Source organism: Pyrus communis, chromosome 2, assembly GCF_041283825.1.
Source record: "Pyrus communis isolate YQ-2024b chromosome 2, ASM4128382v1, whole genome shotgun sequence".
Taxonomy (NCBI): domain Eukaryota; kingdom Viridiplantae; phylum Streptophyta; class Magnoliopsida; order Rosales; family Rosaceae; genus Pyrus; species Pyrus communis.
Window position 1 is genome coordinate 13,789,083 of NC_142566.1, and position 20,459 is coordinate 13,809,541.

Sequence of the window (20,459 nt, forward strand, 5' to 3'; positions counted from 1 at the left end):
AAGTCTTACCTCATGCGAGCCTCCAAATAACTGATTTCATAAACCATTTTTCAAAACCAAGTTTTTTTTCTTTTCATAAAACGTGTTTGTACTTTCAATGATTAGTGTTTTGTTCTAAAATTGAGTGAGGAGTGGGTTTGAAGGCTTGAAGAAAATTACTTATCAATCTTGGGTGTATTAAAAAATATTTTATTTTTATTTTTAAATAAACGACCTTTATGAGGTCTAAGTAGTCTTTTCACATTAGGACATATAAGTCATTTAATGTTAAATTTTTACGTGGGGCACATTCAACAAAATGACAGGTGCCAATAAAATAACCCCAAGACCAAATAAAATTGGTTTTATACCATTAGTGAACCCTAGGCTTGCTTGGAATCCTAATGGAAACAAAATACAAAATTAACAAAATTCCAAACACATACTCAAAACTAAAATATGAATTTTACCTGGTGAACAAAGGAATTTGGCTTAATTTAGGCCAATGGTGGAAGATAGTTTGGATGGGTTTTAAAGCTTATATTCAAGGTTTTAAAAGACGCTAGGAGCTAGTCTGGCGATGGGTTAGAGCCTAGCGCCTAGACAGCTAAGTGAGGTCTAGGCGGATTTAAGTAAATCCATTATATTTCGTATAAATAAGTGTTTGTTTATACTTAAAGTACATATAATTTAATTATAAACTACAAAATAGAATAACATATATATTATGAAGTCTTGGAACATAATAAAAATATGGGAAACAAGCACATAATGTGTGGTCATTTAAGTATTCAACAAGTCTCTTACAATTTATTAAAGAAAAATAAAATAAAAAATTAAAATTATCTATTTTCTTTCTAAATAGGTCGTAACCTAGGTGGGTTTAGACGGATGTTGAAGACGTCATTATCCATAAATTAACAAGGGTGTGAAAGGTAACATCAATTTTTGCTTCTCACACACACCTATCCATTTCCCGCCATTGTATCAACTGGATTGAAGACGTCGGTATCCAAAAATTAACAACAGTGTGAAAAATAAAAATATGTGTGTGAATGGCACTATCTTTAAGAAAAACACCAGAATATATAGATATACCCAAATTCTAAAGTAAGAAACTGAAAATATAAATAAATAAACAAAACCTGTACAAAGCCATTGAGTTACTTTGAATGTTTAGTTTCTTCATTGGAATAAAAAGGCCTACTACAGAACCATAGACAATTAGGGCATAGTTGCAGAATCAAGGAAGAGAACCGAAAGAGTTCCAAAACTAAAGCAGTAAGTTATGAATTGGTAGAACCAACTTCAAAATGCAGGTTCTTCAGCACCTCCAAGCTGAGGCAGAAATGAGATCCTTGCGCTGCCAGCAGAGAACAAGCGAAGACTGTCTCTTCTCGACGTGGAACCCCCCAACCGGAGTCCGCTGCACCAAGTACTCGGCCTGGGACTCGGTGAAATTGCTGAATGTCAATGGTGAGAACCCAGATGACAAAAACAGTGTCCTCCAGGAAGGTGTTCTTTTAGGGGAATGATGGCGGCCTGTTACAATCTTTTCAATGCCTGGTTGGAGCAAGTACCTCTCAATCTTCTGCAGTGCATCTGGGTTTACATTGACAGCATCTATTGATTCAAGCAGGCCGGAGTAAGAGTGGAGGGCTTGGATTATTTGGTTGGGAAATGGAACATCGGTCCGATCACTGCCTCTGTCCAAAGAGACAACAATTCTGGGAGAAAGCTGCTTAACAAAACGCAAGATCAATGGAAGCAATAAAGGGTTACTCGAAAAGGAGCCAATCGGGAGATTGACAGCAATTGCCACGCGGTCAGAAGCATGAATAGGCAATCCCCACGAAGCAGAGTTCAACGACTCAAGGCTCACAAGTTCAAGTTCGAATGCCAAGTTGAGCTCACTAGCAAAGTATTTGAGGTTTTCTCGAGTGAAACTAACCTCAAATTCATCATGCGCGGAAGACGATATAAATGCAGTGATTTTAAGAGAAGATGCACCCCCATTTCTCAAGGCAACTTCTTGCATGAAAGAAGCCCATTGCCCGCCATAGCCAATATCAAAATCAATAACATGAACACGATTAAAGCCCTCCACGGCTTCAAGGATGGCTTGGTTACAAGTAAAGTTGGCAAATTGGACAACAGGCGAGATTTCAGAGAACGATTTATAAGCACCAATCTTGAAAATGAGGCTAAAAGGCGACAAAGCCGAAGAAGAAATACTAGAGGTGTTGATGTGAAGGAGCAATTGCAAGGCCTCCTTGAAGTAAAAAGCAGCCCTTGAAAAAGGCTTACCAATGGGAGAGAGCTGGTGATTGAGCCGCGCCAATATCCCTTGCGCGAGTACCGGATTTCCTGTTTCGATCAGCTCTGCTGCATTAAAAAGCTGGTCAATTACTGCTTGCTGAAGCTGCTGCTGCTGGTGGTTCTGGTTCATCATTTCTGTACCGCCCTCTGCCGGGCTCATCATTTTCTCCTTTGCCACCGGCATTGTTGGCCTCTGCTGCTGAAGGTGCTGAGGAAGAAACTGAAGCTGCTGCTGCTGTTGCTGAGCCCGAGCCAATAGCTCTGACCCGGGATTCAAAAAGGGTACCCTTTGGACTGGGTAACCGGGTCCAAATCCACCAGAATTGAGCCTTTTCGACGGAGGCGGTGAGAGAAGGTGGTGCTCTTGCAATTGGGCATATGTCAAAGGCATAAACATAGCTGGGTTCTGTGTAGACTGAGCTTGGTTTTGGTTAATTACCATCTGGGGATTGAAAATCTGAGGCTTCTCCTCCAGACCCATGTTCTGTTGCCGCTGAAACATGCCGGAAGACAGCGAAACCGGAAAAGGATTATTCATTGAAGCAGAGAACATTGTAGGGTTTGGTCTCGCATTGCTGCTCTGAGTCTCAACATTTGAGGCATTATTACTGAAATTAAAATCAGGACCAGAACTTGCGTGCAGAGAGGGGCTAACCAAACCCCCAGAATGATCATCGGGTTCGAAGCCGCCGCCGTATCCTCCGCCTTGATCCACCACATCCTGAAACCCTCCGCAGCCGAATTCCAAATTTTGGTGGTGATGATCAGAGCCGCTTGAACTCTGCAGCAGCGTGTTCAATCCGAGAGAGGGGTCTTCGATGTCACTCATAATCAACCTCAGGATGGACTGCTCTTGACCTGGAGACTCAGACAGAACGCTCTCCCAGTCCTCCATGCCGAGCGACGGCCCGCATTTTTGTTCCTCTAAGGGTGTTTGAGATGGGTTTTCGACCCCCGCCGCAGTGGTTGTGTCTGTCGAGCCACCGCTGGCTCCGCTGCCGTGGGAGGAAGACAGTGTTGAGGAGGATGTGGGCGGGCTTGGGCTTCTTCTGGTGTCGAGAACAGAGGTGGGCTCAGTGCTGCCCACATAGCAATTCTCTTTGCTGCTGTGGTGGCGGTGAATCCACTTTTGCGGCGGCGATGAAAGAAATGAATCTGAAGCAGCAGCAGCAGCAGAAGAAGAAGAAACAGAAGAGAAATCTAGCACCCCCTTCCCTTGAAATTCCTCAAAGGGTAGGGGCATGGCCTTCATCTAACAAAATCAACACTCCTACAAATCTCCTCAAACCAAAAAACACAAAAATCTCCAGTTTTTCTTCAAAACCAACAAAACCCACAACCCCAAAAGCACAAATTACAAATAGGTTGAACTCAAATTTACAACCCCAGAGAGCTCAATGCTAAAAACCCCAAAAACAAAAACTCATTTTTTTCTGGTTTTTTAGTCCAGATTCTGGGTCAAACAGAGACTACCCAAGTACATGCTCAGCTGTTGAAACGAAATCTCTCAGCACCCAAAAGCACTTTTAGCTGCTGCTGATGCGGCTTCCGCTGTTCTGCTAGCTTAATGGCTTTTGTTGTTGCAGAAAAAGCTTTTGCATTTGAAACAAACAGGCCTCGGGGCTCAAGACCCACTTTTGGAACCATCTTCTTTCTTCATTTCTTCTGTCTGTGTGGGTTTGGGCGTTTTTGTGGGATTATTTTTTTTATTTTTGCTCGTTCTTTCTCCTCTGCTGCTTCTGGTTTGCCTTGAGCCTTGAGGATCGAGGGTTTGAGGGGAGTAGTGCTACTTCGTCTTCCTTCTGTTTTCTGCTATGTGGATGCGTGCAACATATAAAAGTGGTAAAGTGCTCTCTCTCTTTCTCTCGTTTTCTAACTTTTGTTTTTTAATTTTTAATTTTTTTATGTGGCTTTTGTCTGTAGATGTAGTTATCTAACTCGCTGCTAAGGACTAGGGTTACTGTCACTCCCTTCAAACCCATTCGCATGCATCACGCGTAAATGCCAACCGCAAACTCTATCAAGCTCACTATTGGCCACTTAGTACTACAGTCCAAATGTTTTAGACTTGATTCTCATCGAAAGTAAATTTGAATCACATTATTACTTGTCAATTGTAAGGCTAAGCCTACCATTTCCTCTTAACGTAGATAATATCGTTTGTTTAATAAATAAATAAATAAAAGATGTGCTATTCACATACCCTTTGATAATTTATGTCCATTGATCTTCTTTAATTCATCTGATTCGACGGCCGAAAATTAAAAAGGTGTGTGAGAAGTAAAATGAGATGTGTGGATATTACATCCCAAAAAAATAGTCTTCCCACTTGTTAACGTGTCAATTACTATTCACTCTAAAAATAAAGATTTGAAAATGGTGGTTTGTGTATTATAAATTAAACGGCTACAATTATTATAAATTTTAGAAAAATCCTTTACTTGTAACCGTTGAATTAAAATTGAACTGTCCATGTTAGTGAATCATGAGGATCCCCACCATTTACTTAGAGCAAGCCCAGCGTGGCTTTTTGCTCGAGGGAAGGTGGACGGAACAAGGGCCCGAGGGCCAGGCAATCAGCTCCAGCGTGGGCCAGCCCGATGGATGGTAGAGGCCCGAGCTTCGGGCCCGTGGGGGATTGCCAGCCCGAGGTGGACGTGACGTCATATTGACGCCAGGCTGGTGTCAGCGCAATATTTAATTTTTTTTGTGTAAGGCGCGTGCACCCCACCCGCGCGTGGGGGCGCGTCGCCAACACAAAAATTAGAAAAAAAAAGAGTCTGTCAGTTACCGTTGGGAAGCCACGTGGCTTCCCACGGTCCGTTAGATCTCAACGGTCACTTAATGTGGACCGTTCAATCTCCACGGTAAAAAAAAAAAAGAATCAGATTTAATATCCACCGTTCGATTTGAGATCAACGGTGGATATTAATATTCTTTATAAATAAAAAAAAAAGAAAAAACAGTTTTAAAATTAAGAAAAGTTACTGTTGTGACACGTGGCACAATTTGGAGTGTTGGAATTCAAATTTTTTTATATCCAACGGCAGAGATTAATTAATTGAATAAACATTTAAATAAAATTGTAAAAAATTCAAAAAAAAATCTGAAAAATCTGAAAAAAATTGTAAAAAAAATTGTTTTTACTTTTCTATAAATACCTTCTCATTATCATCTACCTTACACAACAATTTCATATTTTCTCAACTACTTTCAATCACATTCCTTTCTTTGTCTCAAAGTTTGAATCCACTTTTTTCAACAAAATGACCACTGGTGCAGGTACGAATTGGTCGCTTATTGAAGATGTTGCGTTGTGTACTAGCTGGGTTGAAATTACTCATAGTTCGCTTACGGGTAATGAGATGCAGTTGCGAGAAATGTGGAGTCTTATTCATACCAATTTTCTTGAGAAAATTGGTGGGAAAAGAATCAAAGAATCGATGTCCAGTCGTTGGAAATTACTTTGCCAATCGTTTAGTACATTGTGACATCCCGTCCCGGAAATATCGAAACGTACGTATGAAATTACAATTTTGCCCCTAGTTCGATTTTGTCATGTTGTGGGTTGTTTGGTGTGTTGGGGCATGTGTTTGGAACCTTGCACACTCCCACACACACACACTGACACTGCTCTCTCTCTCCCTCTGTCTTCTCCCTGTCTCCCTCTCCCCCGAGCTCCCTTTGCCACTGTACATGTACGGACACACACCAAGAACCATTATCCCGTAGCAGATCGAGGAAACCAAGGGTGGAGTTGTGATCGTGAGGTCGAGGGGAGCACGAATATACCCTTTTCAGGTAAGAACATCGACGTTTTCACGTCGATTTCTTAAACTCCGTTTTGGGTACTGTTCATGCAAAGCTTGTACATTGAGTTTTAGAGATTTCTGAGCTTGTGGTTGTGTTTGTGAGGTTCCCAGGAACTTGGGAGTGGTTCGTTGGGTGAATTTGGACGTCGGGATTGTCCTGTGCAAAGTTGGCCGAGTTTTGACCTTGAAGACAGGTATAATTCCTTGATTTTTAGGCCTTGAAACTAGTCTAACGTTGTTCTACTAGTCCTAAGCTTCATTTTGGTATAAAGATTGTGAAAAATGGTTGAAAAACGAAGGAGAAAACTTAGTTTGAAAATTACCCAGTTTTCCGGCGCCGTCGCCGGCGCCGGCGTCTCGCCGGAGAAGAAAGGGGAATATTCCGTTAGACTTAACGGAATATTCCTAACGGCAGTTGACGGCGTCAGTTAAGTATAACGGAATATTCTGTCAGGTTAAAGGAATATTCCTGACGGCGTCAGTTGACGCCGTCAGTGTGCAGTGCACGTGGCCGCGCGTGGGAGGCGCGTAGGGCCGTGCATAGGACGGCGCGTGGGGGCGCGTGCGGGGTCCAAAAATTATTTTAAAAATATGGTTGTGATCCTGAGGTTGTGTAGAGCACGTTGGTATATTCATTTGTCCATTTTGAGCAATGTATGAGAAGTTACTTCGAGAAGTTGGTTATGTGCTTTAAAGTTGACGTTTTTGTAGTTATTTCGCATATAGGTGACACGTATCCCGAGGACGAGCGTGGTCACGCGAGGCATGGGGGCTACGACCCTTCTACATATCAGTGAGTGGGCTTTTGTTTTCCGTATATACCTATATACAATTATATTCCCAGAAATTGATTAAAAGGGTTAATTACATTATGCCATGCACTTTATTATTATCGTTTATGTATCATTTCATGCATTATTAATGGCATACACATACATATGCATATTGGGTGCTGTGGACGCAAAGGTAAGTGCCAGGTAAGTGACATTCATGTTTATGTTTCCGTAGTGGTTTGAGATGCCTAGAGAGCTCATAACCTGCACCCCCGGTGTTAGTGCTCCCGCCCAGAGTAGGGCACAGTCCTTCACGTGATGTTCACCTCCCGCACCACACGCTCAGCTTGGATCCAAGTTAGGTGCATAGGCCTGTCGTACAGACCACATTAGGTGGTTCCGACTCGTAGGTGACCCGCGATTAGTCGCACAGTCTTCACGTGATCGTAGCACTAGAGCGTATATATATGTATTACACCCAGGCCTGTCGTACAGACCACTTTAGGTGGTTCCGACTCGTGGGCAGGTTTAGATATTGAGATTGAGATTTGAGCTCTAGATGCAGCCGTACAGGTCACGTTAGGTGACTCCGGCTGCCAGATGTTATGATGTTGATATGATTTATACCTGGGCACTTACATATCATTATGAGGTTTGACATGGCATATTCTTGAGCATGATTAGCATACCCTTGAGCATGCTTGGCATATCTATACATACGTATATATGTTTATTTCTGGGAAGTATACAGGTTTTACGGCGAGGGGTTAGAATGTATTTTGCTAAATGGTTTTCAAAGAGATTTGTTTTTGCCCACTCACGCTTTTGTTTTTGCGCCCCTCCAGGTTCTAGTTGCTTAGCCGTTGCGGTGGTTTCCTTTGAGAGCTCTTCGGCGTTCTGACAGACACTCCCTATTGTAGGGCTGCCTTCGGGCGTGCTACTGTTATCGTTTTATTTGGGCTGCTATAGACCTGCTCTGAACTTGTATCTCACATACTAGCACTTATTCTAGTACTTTGTATGCTAGTTTTTAATTGTTCATACTTTTATATTACTACTTTATTAGCTTCCGCACGTGCACATGGCTACGTCACCTTTGTGTGACGGCCAGCACGCTCCGATTTCGGTCGGGGTGTGTCAGTTTGGTATCAGAGCCTAGGTTTGGCAGTCCTGTGTCTGTGTGAGTATTCTAATAACTTTGGTGTCTTCTGTCAGAACTATGCCGCCTCGTCGGGAACCCCGTCGCTCTTCTGAGCCTAGTTTCCCCGATATTACTCAGTTGGGGGAAGCTTTTGCTACAGCCCTTCAGGCAGTGATGCGCCCTCCCCAGAGGACCCCTCTGGAAACCATGTATAATTTGAAGTTGGATAAGTTTAAGGGCAGTGAGGGGCACGAGGGCGCAGAGCGCTGGCTAGAACATTTAGAGAAGACTTTCCGCGTGCTGCATAATCAGGGGAATTTGCCTGTGGAGAGGTGGGTCGAGACGACCTCGTGGTTTCTGGATACGGAGTCGGCAGCTTGGTGGGAGCAGGAGCTTCGTAGGTTGACTCCGGATCAGAGGATTGATTGGAATGTTTTTACTGAGTTGTTTAGGAGAAGGTATGTGCCCCCTGAGTACATTGACCGGAAGAAGCAGGAGTTTACCGACCTGAAGTAGCGGAAGATGTCAGCGAATGAGTACTACCGGAAGTTTACGGACTTATCTCGTTATCACCCTGATGTCGCTGGTAATCCGGCAGAGATGCTCCGTCTTTTCCGTTTGGGCACCAGGAAGAAGTGGCGTTCTATGGCGTCGACTGTCCACAGCGAGACTTACAGGGACTTCTATGAGATACTGCTGAGGATCGAGGATTCGGAGAATATGTCGAGCGATACTGATGAGGAGAAGGATAGCAACCAGAAGAAAGATGATAAAGGAAAAGGTCAGGCATCGCTCGGGCCCCGTCAGACTCAGAACTTCAAAAGAGGTGGAGCTAGCTCGAGTTCTTCGAGTGGTGGCTTTAGTGCCACTGGACAGGGCCGTGGAGGTAGATTTGCTGGTGGCGCTAGAGGCCAGAGACAGGGCGATGGTGGGCGAGGCAGAGCCCCAGTTTGTCGTAGGTGTAGCAACCGGCATTTCGGCGAGTGTAGACGTGGCAGTAACGGGTGCTTCACATGCGGACAGGTGGGACATAGAGCGGCGAATTGTCCCCAAGGTCAGCAGCAGCAGAAACCACAGCAGACCTTTATGCCACCGCCTGCACCACTCCAGCAGATCCAGGGTCCTAGTAGCTACGGCCAGACGAGTCGAGGTGGTGCTTACCACTATCAGGGTGATGCTGTCCCTTATGCTCCGGGGCAGTATCAATACCCTCAGGATCCCTATTCCCAGGGTGGCTACCCCCAGTATTCAGGCGGCTATACGCCGTATCCTCCAGCTCCAGCGGGTGGCTCTCAGTGGTATCAGGGAGGACAGTATCAGCAGGGGGAGATTGCCACTAGCAGTGCAGGGTCTTCGAGACAGTCGGGTCAGCCCAGTCAGGGGCGTGGTGCTCAGGGACGTGGCATTCAGGCGAGCAGAGGCCGAGGCGGGCGTCAGCAGGGACAGGGGTGTCTTCACAATATTTCTCTGCAGGACGCTCAGAACAACCCGGACTTGATATTGGGTACGTTGAACATTCTTGGTTGTTACGCTAGAGTCTTAATTGATTGTGGAGCTACACATTCCGTAATTTCTCATACATTTGCTCAAGTGACGCAACCTCGCCCCACACCTCTAGGGTATGATTTAGAGTTTGTTATGCCTAGAGGAGAGAGTTGTGTTGTAGATTGTGTGTACCCAGGGTGTCCAGTGATCGTAGAGGGTGTTGCTCTGTCAGCCGATCTTATCCCGTTAGATATTGTGGACTTTGATGTGATTTTGGGCACGGATTGGTTGCACTTCTATCGTGCCAACATTGACTGTTACGGGAAAGTAGTTACGTTGCACCGACCTGGACTACCTGTGGTTACTTTCGTGGGTGAGCAGAGTGGAGTGAGACATGGCGTTATTTCGGCGCTGCGAGCGAAAAAGTTGTTATCTAAGGGTTGTCAGGGGTATCTGGCTCATGTGGTGCTAGATGAGGCTGTTACTAGCAGAGTGGAGGATGTGAGAGTGGTCAGACACTTCCCTGATGTATTCCCTGAGGATTTACCTGGTTTACCCCCAGATCGAGACGTAGAGTTCACTATCGAGTTGCTTCCAGGTACAAATCCCATTTCTTTAACTCCTTATCGTATGGCTCCCGCGGAGTTGAGGGAATTGAAAGTTCAGCTGCAAGAGTTAGTGGATAAGGGATTTATCCAGCCTAGTACGTCGCCTTGGGGCGCTCCAGTGTTGTTTGTGAGGAAAAAGGATGGAACTTTGAGGCTGTGCATCGATTATAGGCAACTCAATCGGGTGACGATTAAAAACCGTTATCCATTGCCTCGTATCGATGATTTGTTCGATCAGCTGAGAGGTGTTTGTGTGTTTTCGAAGATAGACTTGAGGTCTGGGTACTATCAGCTGAAGATCAGTAAGGATGATGTCCCTAAGACGGCATTCAGAACTCGTTACAGTCATTACGAGTTTCTGGTTATGCCATTTGGGTTGACGAATGCACCAGCCGCCTTTATGGATTTGATGAACCGAGTATTCCAGCCTTACTTGGATAGATTTGTCATTGTCTTCATTGACGATATTCTGGTGTATTCTAAGTCGAAAGCAGAGCATGTTCGACATCTTACTTTGGTGTTGAAAAGGTTGAGGGAACACCAGTTATATGCTAAGTTTAGCAAGTGCCAGTTCTGGTTAGACCAAGTTGCATTCTTGGGGCATGTCATTTCTGCTCAGGGTATTCTGGTTGACCCTCAGAAGGTTGCAGCGGTAGAGAGCTGGGAGCAACCGCGGACCGTCACCGAGGTGAGAAGTTTCCTTGGCTTGGCGGGGTATTATCGGAGATTCGTTAAGGATTTTTCGGTGATTGCCTTGCCGTTGACGAGGTTAACGAGGAAGGATGTTAAATTTGAGTGGGATAATAGGTGTGAACAGAGTTTCCAGCAGTTGAAGCATTGTCTCACTCATGCACCTGTTTTGGCACTCCCAGACGATAGTGGTGATTTCGAGGTTTATAGTGATGCTTCCTTGAATGGTCTGGGATGTGTATTGATGCAGCATGGTAGGGTGATTGCTTATGCTTCGCGGCAGTTAAAACCTCATGAGATGAATTACCCTACACATGATTTGGAGTTGGCTGCTATCATTTTTGCATTGAAGTTGTGGAGACACTATCTTTACGGAGAGAAGTGCAAGATCTTTACAGATCACAAGAGTCTCCAGTATCTTTTTACACAGAAGGAGCTTAATCTTCGTCAACGGAGGTGGTTAGAGTTGCTCAGTGATTACGATTGCACGATTGATTATCATCCTGGTCGTGCGAACGTAGTGGCTGATGCTCTTAGCAGGAAGTCACAGGGTCGCATTAATGCGTTGTACGCTAGCCGTATTCCTCTTTTGGCGGACTTGCGTGCTACGGGAGTAAGGTTAGAAGCGGAGGACAGAGATGTGGCTTTACTTGCTAATTTCCAAGTCAGGCCAATTTTGGTCGACCGGGTGCTTGAAGTTCAGGTAGCTGATCAGGAGACTCAAGAACTTATTCAAGCTAGAGAGCAAGGAAGGAGGCGAGACCTCAGAGTTCGCGATTCTGATGGCATGTTGATGCTAGAGGGTAGAATGTTCGTGCCTAATAGTGTGGAGTTGAAGAAAGAAATTCTCGATGAAGCACATATCTCGGCTTATGCCATGCATCCAGGAGCTACTAAAATGTATCATACCATTCGACTGTTTTATTATTGGCCGGGTATGAAGAGGGAGATAGCTGAGTATGTGAGTAGATGTGCTGTTTGTCAGCAAGTTAAAGCAGAAAGGAAGAAGCCGTTTGGGTTGTTGCAGCAACTTCCCGTTCCGGAGTGGAAATGGGAAAATATCACCATGGATTTTGTGTACAAGTTGCCGCGTACACAAAATGACTTTGACGGCATTTGGGTGATCGTTGATCGACTCACTAAATCGGCCCATTTCATTTCAGTGAGAGAGAAGTATTCTTTGAGCCGTTTAGCGGAGTTGTTCATCTCGAAGGTTGTAAAGTACCACGGTGTCCCTGTGAGCATTATTTCGGATCGAGATCCACGATTTACATCGAAGTTTTGGGTAGCTTTCCAGGAAGCTTTGGGCACGAGATTACTTTACAGTACGGCGTATCATCCACAGACAGACGGACAGTCAGAGAGAACTATTCAGACTTTGGAGGATATGCTGCGAGCTTCGGTGTTGCAGTTTAGTGATGCTTGGCACCAGCGGTTAGATTTGATGGAATTTGCTTACAACAACAGTTTTCATTCGAGCATTGGCATGGCGCCATTTGAGGCCTTGTATGGCAGAGCTTGTCGCACACCGTTGTGTTGGTCAGAGGTTGGAGAAAGAGTCTTAGTAGGTCCAGAGATTGTTGAGGAGACTACTCAGAACGTTCAGGTGATCAAGTCTAACCTGAAAGCAGCTCAGGACAGGCAGAAGAGTCTGGCGGATCGGCATGCTACGGACAGAGCATATGAGGTCGGAGATTGGGTATTTCTGAAACTTTCACCGTGGAGAGGTGTTGTGCGGTTCGGAAAGAAGGGGAAGTTGAGTCCCAGGTACATCGGACCATACGTGGTCACAGAACGAGTTGGTGAGGTAGCTTACAGGTTGGAGTTGCCTCCGGAGTTGGCTAGAGTGCATAATGTTTTTCACGTGTCTATGCTCCGACACTATGTTGCTGATCCATCTCACGTGATACCTCCTCAACCGCTTGAGATTAACCCAGATTTGACGTACGAGGAGGAGCCGGTGACGATACTAGATTGGAAAGAGAAGGTTTTGAGGAACAAGACGGTAAATTTAGTGAAGGTTCTGTGGAGGAATCATTCAGTTGAGGAAGCTACGTGGGAGACAGAAGGTCGAATGAGGGATTTGTACCCTCGATTGTTCTTTGACTACTAGGGGGTTGCTGCTTTGTTGTTTTGAATTTCGGGACGAAATTCTTTTAAGGTGGAAAGGTTGTGACATCCCGTCCCGGAAATATCGAAACGTACGTATGAAATTACAATTTTGCCCCTAGTTCGATTTTGTCATGTTGTGGGTTGTTTGGTGTGTTGGGGCATGTGTTTGGAACCTTGCACACTCCCACACATACACACTGACACTGCTCTCTCTCTCCCTCTGTCTTCTCCCTGTCTCCCTCTCCCCCGAGCTCCCTTTGCCACTGTACATGTACGGACACACACCAAGAACCATTATCCCGTAGCAGATCGAGGAAACCAAGGGTGGAGTTGTGATCGTGAGGTCGAGGGGAGCACGAATATACCCTTTTCAGGTAAGAACATCGACGTTTTCACGTCGATTTCTTAAACTCCGTTTTGGGTACTGTTCATGCAAGCTTGTACATTGAGTTTTAGAGATTTCTGAGCTTGTGGTTGTGTTTGTGAGGTTCCCAGGAACTTGGGAGTGGTTCGTTGGGTGAATTTGGACGTCGGGATCGTCCTGTGCAAAGTTGGCCGAGTTTTGACCTTGAAGACAGGTATAATTCCTTGATTTTTAGGCCTTGAAACTAGTCTAACGTTGTTCTACTAGTCCTAAGCTTCATTTTGGTATAAAGATTGTGAAAAATGGTTGAAAAACGAAGGAGAAAACTTAGTTTGAAAATTACCCAGTTTTCCGGCGCCGTCGCCGGCGCCGGCGTCTCGCCGGAGAAGAAAGGGGAATATTCCGTTAGACTTAACGGAATATTCCTAACGGCAGTTGACGGCGTCAGTTAAGTATAACGGAATATTCTGTCAGGTTAAAGGAATATTCCTGACGGCGTCAGTTGACGCCGTCAGTGTGTAGTGCACGTGGCCGCGCGTGGGAGGCGCGTAGGGCCGTGCATAGGACGGCGCGTGGGGGCGCGTGCGGGGTCCAAAAATTATTTTAAAAATATGGTTGTGATCCTGAGGTTGTTTAGAGCCCGTTGGTATATTCATTTGTCCATTTTGAGCAATGTATGAGAAGTTACTTCGAGAAGTTGGTTATGTGCTTTAAAGTTGACGTTTTTGTAGTTATTTCGCATATAGGTGACACGTATCCCGAGGACGAGCGTGGTCACGCGAGGCAGGGGGGCTACGACCCTTCTACATATCAGTGAGTGGGCTTTTGTTTTCCGTATATACCTATATACAATTATATTCCCAGAAATTGATTAAAAGGGTTAATTACATTATGCCATGCACTTTATTATTATCGTTTATGTATCATTTCATGCATTATTAATGGCATACACATACATATGCATATTGGGTGCTGTGGACGCAAAGGTAAGTGCCAGGTAAGTGACATTCATGTTTATGTTTCCGTAGTGGTTTGAGATGCCTAGAGAGCTCATAACCTGCACCCCCGGTGTTAGTGCTCCCGCCCAGAGTAGGGCACAGTCCTTCACGTGATGTTCACCTCCCGCACCACACGCTCAGCTTGGATCCAAGTTAGGTGCATAGGCCTGTCGTACAGACCACATTAGGTGGTTCCGACTCGTAGGTGACCCGCGATTAGTCGCACAGTCTTCACGTGATCGTAGCACTAGAGCGTATATATATGTATTACACCCAGGCCTGTCGTACAGACCACTTTAGGTGGTTCCGACTCGTGGGCAGGTTTAGATATTGAGATTGAGATTTGAGCTCTAGATGCAGCCGTACAGGTCACGTTAGGTGACTCCGGCTGCCAGATGTTATGATGTTGATATGATTTATACCTAGGCACTTACATATCATTATGAGGTTTGACATGGCATATTCTTGAGCATGATTAGCATACCCTTGAGCATGCTTGGCATATCTATACATACGTATATATGTTTATTTCTGGGAAGTATACAGGTTTTACGGCGAGGGGTTAGAATGTATTTTGCTAAATGGTTTTCAAAGAGATTTGTTTTTGCCCACTCACGCTTTTGTTTTTGCGCCTCTCCAGGTTCTAGTTGCTTAGCCGTTGCGGTGGTTTCCTTTGAGAGCTCTTCGGCGTTCTGACAGACACTCCCTATTGTAGGGCTGCCTTCGGGCGTGCTACTGTTATCGTTTTATTTGGGCTGCTATAGACCTGCTCTAAACTTGTATCTCACATACTAGCACTTATTCTAGTACTTTGTATGCTAGTTTTTAATTGTTCATACTTTTATATTACTACTTTATTAGCTTCCGCACGTGCACATGGCTACGTCACCTTTGTGTGACGGCCATCACGCTCCGATTTCGGTCGGGGTGTGTCAACATGGAGAGACGCCTTGGCACAAGCTAGTAGTAATATTCGAAGTGGGGAAAATTACTCGGATCAGGTAACAATATATTATTTATTTGATACCCAAATTTACATTATAATTATTTGTTTGTATTATTTATTTGTTACCTACATAATTTATTATTTATTGTTTGTATTATTTATTTGTTACGTACAAAATTTATTATTTATTGTTTGTATTATTTATTTGTTACCGTCATAATTTATTATTTATTGTTTGTATTATTTATTTGTTACGTACAAAATTTATTATTTATTGTTTGTATTATTTATTTGTTATCGTCATAATTTATTATTTATTGTTTGTATTATTTATTTGTTATTTATTATTTATTATTTGTATTATTTATTTGTTACCTACATAATTTATTATTTATTATTTGTATTATTTATTTGTTACGTACAAAATTTATTATTTATTGTTTGTATTATTTATTTGTTACCTACATAATTTATTATTTATGGTTTGTATTATTTATTTGTTACCGACTTACATTATAATTATGTTGTTTATATTATTTTCATTATAATTATTTATTTGTATTATTTACTTAGCCAATTGTATTATTTATTTGTTACTTATTTTCATTATAATTATTTATTTGTATTATTTATTTGTTACTTATTTTTATTGTGTAGGAACTTCAAGCACAAGCTTGGTATGCTGCCAAAACCAAAAGCAAAAATAAATCATTCAACCGGTGGGAATGTTGGAATATTGTCAAAGATTGTCCTAAATTTAGAGTTGTGCCAGTCGGTCCAGAAGTGCACATGAACAACACCCCTCTACACTCTACACCCGATCATGTTCATGAAGATGATGCAGAAGAAGTGCCCGAAACGCCCCTCCCTGAACAAGCGTCGGGTTCGACCCGTTATCCAATTAGGCCTCAAGGTAAGAAGGCTTCAAAGAGAAAAGGGGGTGCTTCCAAGAATGATTATGCAAAGTTCATGGAAGAACTTACTCGCCAAGGTGAATTGACTTTGGCGAGGGAAATGGCGAAAGATGAGGATGATAAGGCTAGAGAGGCAGCAAAAACAGCAGCTGTTGAGAGAGAATTTTATGCTGATAAGAGAGAAAGAGAGCTACTTAGGCAAGAAAGGGAACATGTTAGAGAAGAAAGACGGGCTCAACAAGATCGTGAGATTATGAACATGTCTTTAGAAAGGAAGTCTCCAAATTCTAAATTTTTTTGGAAGTCAGAGAAAACGGACGTGGTGCGAAGGAGGCGTGCAAGAGAAACGATAGCAAGCCAAGGTGGTTCTAGCACCACAAGAGAAGATCATCCTAGCACCACAAATTGGTTAAGTGATGATGAATAGAGTACTTTTTGTAATTGGAGCCCATAATTTTCCAATCACTTTGGGTTGTAATTTATTATTTATTGTTTGTATTATTTATGTTGTTTCCAATTTCTTGAATATTTATTCAAATTAATTTGGTAAGTTATTTATACTAAGAATTACCCTCTGCCTCCTTGCTTTATGCCAATTGTGTGACATCCCACATCGCCCAGGGGAGTGATCCTTAAATGTATATTCCCATCCCTACCTAGCACGAGGCCTTTTGGGAGCTCACTGGCTTCGGGTTCCATCGGAACTCCGAAGTTAAGCGAGAAGAGGGCTAGAGCAATCCCATGATGGGTGACCCACTGGGAAGTTGCTCGTGAGTTTCCAAAAACAAAACCGTGAGGGAATGGTAAGCTCAAAGCGGACAATATCGTGCTACGGTGGTGGAGCGGGCCCGGGAAGTGATCCGTCCCGGGCCGAGATGTGACAATTTGGTATCAAAGCCTAACCCTGGCCGTGGTGTGCCGACGAGGACGTCGGGCCCCTAAGGGGGGTGGATTGTGACATCCCACATCGCCCAGGGGAGTGATCCTTAAATGTATATTCCCATCCCTACCTAGCACGAGGCCTTTTGGGAGCTCACTGGCTTCAGGTTCCATCGGAACTCCGAAGTTAAGCGAGAAGAGGGCTAGAGCAATCCCATGATGGGTGACCCACTGGGAAGTTGCTCGTGAGTTTCCAAAAACAAAACCGTGAGGGAATGGTAAGCCCAAAGCGGACAATATCGTGCTACGGTGGTGGAGCGGGCCCGGGAAGTGATCCGTCCCGGGCCGGGATGTGACAAATTGTGATTTATTATTGTTTAAGCCCACTCTAATATTTTCTTTTATTGAAAAAAAAAAGTGATTTTCTACTTGTATAAAATAATTAAAAGTCCATGACCATCGTTCTAATTATCTTCTTTTTACATAGATTAAAACCCACACAAAGTGTGACTCTGTTTTCTTCTTAAAATACATATACTAAGAATTACATAAACATAAACATAAAAAAATTACATATACTAAGAATTACATAAACATAAACATAAAAAAAATTACATAAACATAAACATAAACATACTAAGAATTACATATACTAAGAATTACATAAACATAAACATAAAAAAATTACATAAACATACCAATATAATAAAACACACCAAATAAAATAACATAAACATACCAAATTCAAAAAAACACACTAAATGAACTTAATTATCTTCAGCTTGTTTCAATGCCCACTGGTGTTCTATCAAGTCAATTTGTCGGGCATTGTGCATGTCTGGCATTTGAAATGCAGTATATCGTTGAATGAGCCTTTCATTGTAACTGATAGGAGCATATTTATGCAACTTAAATGGCTTGTTCTCGTACATTTACGTTATGTTTCTTTAGTTATTTTAGTTCTTTATGCTTCTTTTGTGTGTTTTCAGGTTCTAAGGGCAAAGTATGCAAAAGGATGCCTTTTGGAGCCTTTTGGAGCAAATTAGAGATTGGAATAGATATCATATGCTTGGAGCCAAAAGGATGGACGAAATTGAAGACTTGAAGTAGGAAAGTTAAATCCTAAAAAGACCTCATGTTTGAGCATCATTGAAAACTCCTACGCATTTTAGAACACAAAAACAACATTCCTAGCAACCTTAGGACATTGTCGTGTGTTTCCTTGTGTCTCCCTTCCTTGCCATGCAAGGAAGGGCTTTGTTCCCTATTTTAAATACTTAAACACTACCACTTATCATTCACCACATATCATTCACCACTTATCATATCATACATTCATTTATCACTTATCATAATCATTCACTTATCACTTAACATATCATACACTTATCACTTATCACTCATAATCACCTACAACATCCACCTACTTCACCTACAACATCCACCTACTTCACCTACAACTTCCACCTACTTCACCTACAACATCCACCTACTTCACCTACAAATGACATAGCCATATGTTCCCTCCACTACTCCTATAAATACCCTTGCATTCATTCACTCCCCATTCAATTCACATCTCTCCATTTCTGACATCTCATTCACAACACAACACCCCTCAAACACTTCCATTATTCCCTAGCCGTGAGCTTCCCATCTTCCCCTTAGAATCCAAACCGTGAGTCCCCCTTCCACCATTCCTCATCCATTTCCATAATTCCCCAAACCTCACCTTAGACCTTGTGCTACAACAACGAGGAAGATAAGAGGGCCTAAACGTTCATACAATTCAAGTTTGAGTTGTTGGAATGTTTAGGTGTTTCTTTGATTTCAAAGTTTAAATTCAATTCTCTTTGTTTTGTACGTATGAGGAATGGAAGAGAAGAGTGCCTAAACATTCATACAATTCAAGTTTGAGTTGTTGGAATGTTTAGGTGTTTCTTTGATTTCAAAGTTATGAGGAACTAAACCCCCTTTAGCTAGGGGGTGATTCGAAACTATGTTTATATTTGCAATATGAATTGATTAACTTTCGTTGGAATTTCATAAGTTGTGGATTCAATTTGTTTAACCGTTTGATTGATAACTTATTTATGAATGTTTATTAAGAATGCGCGCTTAATTTTCATGCATAAATATGACGCTAGAATATAAGTGAATTTCACCTAATCGTTATGAACTTATATTCACAAGTAGTGGAGGTTGCTTATAAACAATCGCGTTAAATGAATTCTTGGCACGAGTTTCATGCTCATCATAGTAACGAATGCCTCGTCAACACTTATAGTTTTCATAATGCTTAATGATCTTTGATTGTATCTTTATTGTGCTGTTCACGTAAAGGACTTTTGGAGAATGTGGTGAATTGCGTTGCGCTAACCCATCCAATTCATTAACTTAAGGAAAACTTGACGGTTAATTTAAGCGGACCTAATTAACCCAGGGCGTTGAGTTTCATAATTTATCGAAAGACCAACTGAGAATCAATCTTGTATGCAAGTGTAACATGTGTGGAGAAGAACCCCTTAGCTATTCTATCATCCATTCATTCCATTTCATCAATTTCATATTTACATTCTGTCTAGTTTATTTAACTTGTTTCGTTATTTCAATTTTCGTATAAACTTAAATCCCCCTTTACTTTAATGTCAATTTAGTTAGAAATCATTTTAGTTTGTGTTTTTAAAAGCATTTTGAGTCTTTGGTTTGTCTTAGTGTTTTAAAGTTTAGTTTTACATTCTTTGAGTCTAGTTTAGTGTTTTATATTGTGTTTTTACGTTTTTGAGTCAAATCCAAGTGATTAACAATCCCTCCTAATCCCCAGTCCAGAACGATCCCTACTTATACATATACTATAATTTGACGAAAAGAGGGTTTAATTTGTGTGCGTATAAATCACGCATCAAATTTTGGCGCCGTTACCGGGGATTAGCAACTTTGCTAATCCCTCGGTTCTTTTCTTTTTTTTGGTTTAGTTGTTTTCGTTTTAGTTTCTAACTTAGTGTTGTTTTCTTTGTTTGTTGTTACTTTTGATATTTGATTTAGTTCTCTTTCTTTGATTTTAGGTACTAGAGAAGTAAGATATGGATTTTGCTAGCATTCAAGCTCAATTGGCAAATCTTACTTCTAAATTGTCGCCGTATGCCGAAAGGACCACAATGCAGAGTGTCCCTACATTTGGTGCTTCATATAGGCAAGGATTTCAAGCCAATCAATGTCCACAAAGAGATTGGAGGGATCATTCAAACTCTATATGGTGGGAAGATCAACAAGTTCAACGTGAAGAATATTGGCAACCATATGAGGAGTTCTATTCAAGACCTATGCAGCCACCACAACTTCATATGCAATATGCTCAATTAAATTCAAGTTCGCCAATAGATTATAATCAAATTCTTAATGAAATAAATTCTTTGGCGCAGGGGTCACAAAATCAAGC

The 20,459-nt window shown here is 42.5% G+C and overlaps 2 protein-coding genes and 1 pseudogene across 2 annotated transcripts; 2 read left to right on the top strand and 1 right to left on the bottom strand.

Moving 5' to 3' along the window:
- LOC137737313 (uncharacterized) overlaps nt 1-18,300 on the top strand; it is a 67,858-nt pseudogene extending 49,558 nt beyond the window's left edge.
- LOC137747063 (scarecrow-like protein 22) lies at nt 1,046-4,162 on the bottom strand. The gene has a single exon (XM_068487066.2). It carries the CDS (start codon nt 3,548-3,550, stop codon nt 1,304-1,306), a length of 2,247 nt encoding a protein of 748 aa, XP_068343167.2. The 5' UTR covers nt 3,551-4,162; the 3' UTR covers nt 1,046-1,303.
- Nucleotides 8,103-14,100, top strand: LOC148698600 (uncharacterized). The gene is made up of 2 exons (XM_088677311.1): nt 8,103-9,528; nt 14,015-14,100. The coding sequence occupies exons 1-2, from the start codon at nt 8,547-8,549 to the stop codon at nt 14,098-14,100; spliced, it is 1,068 nt and encodes a 355-aa protein (XP_088533437.1). The 5' UTR covers nt 8,103-8,546.
- Nucleotides 18,301-20,459: the final 2,159 nt, after the last annotated feature.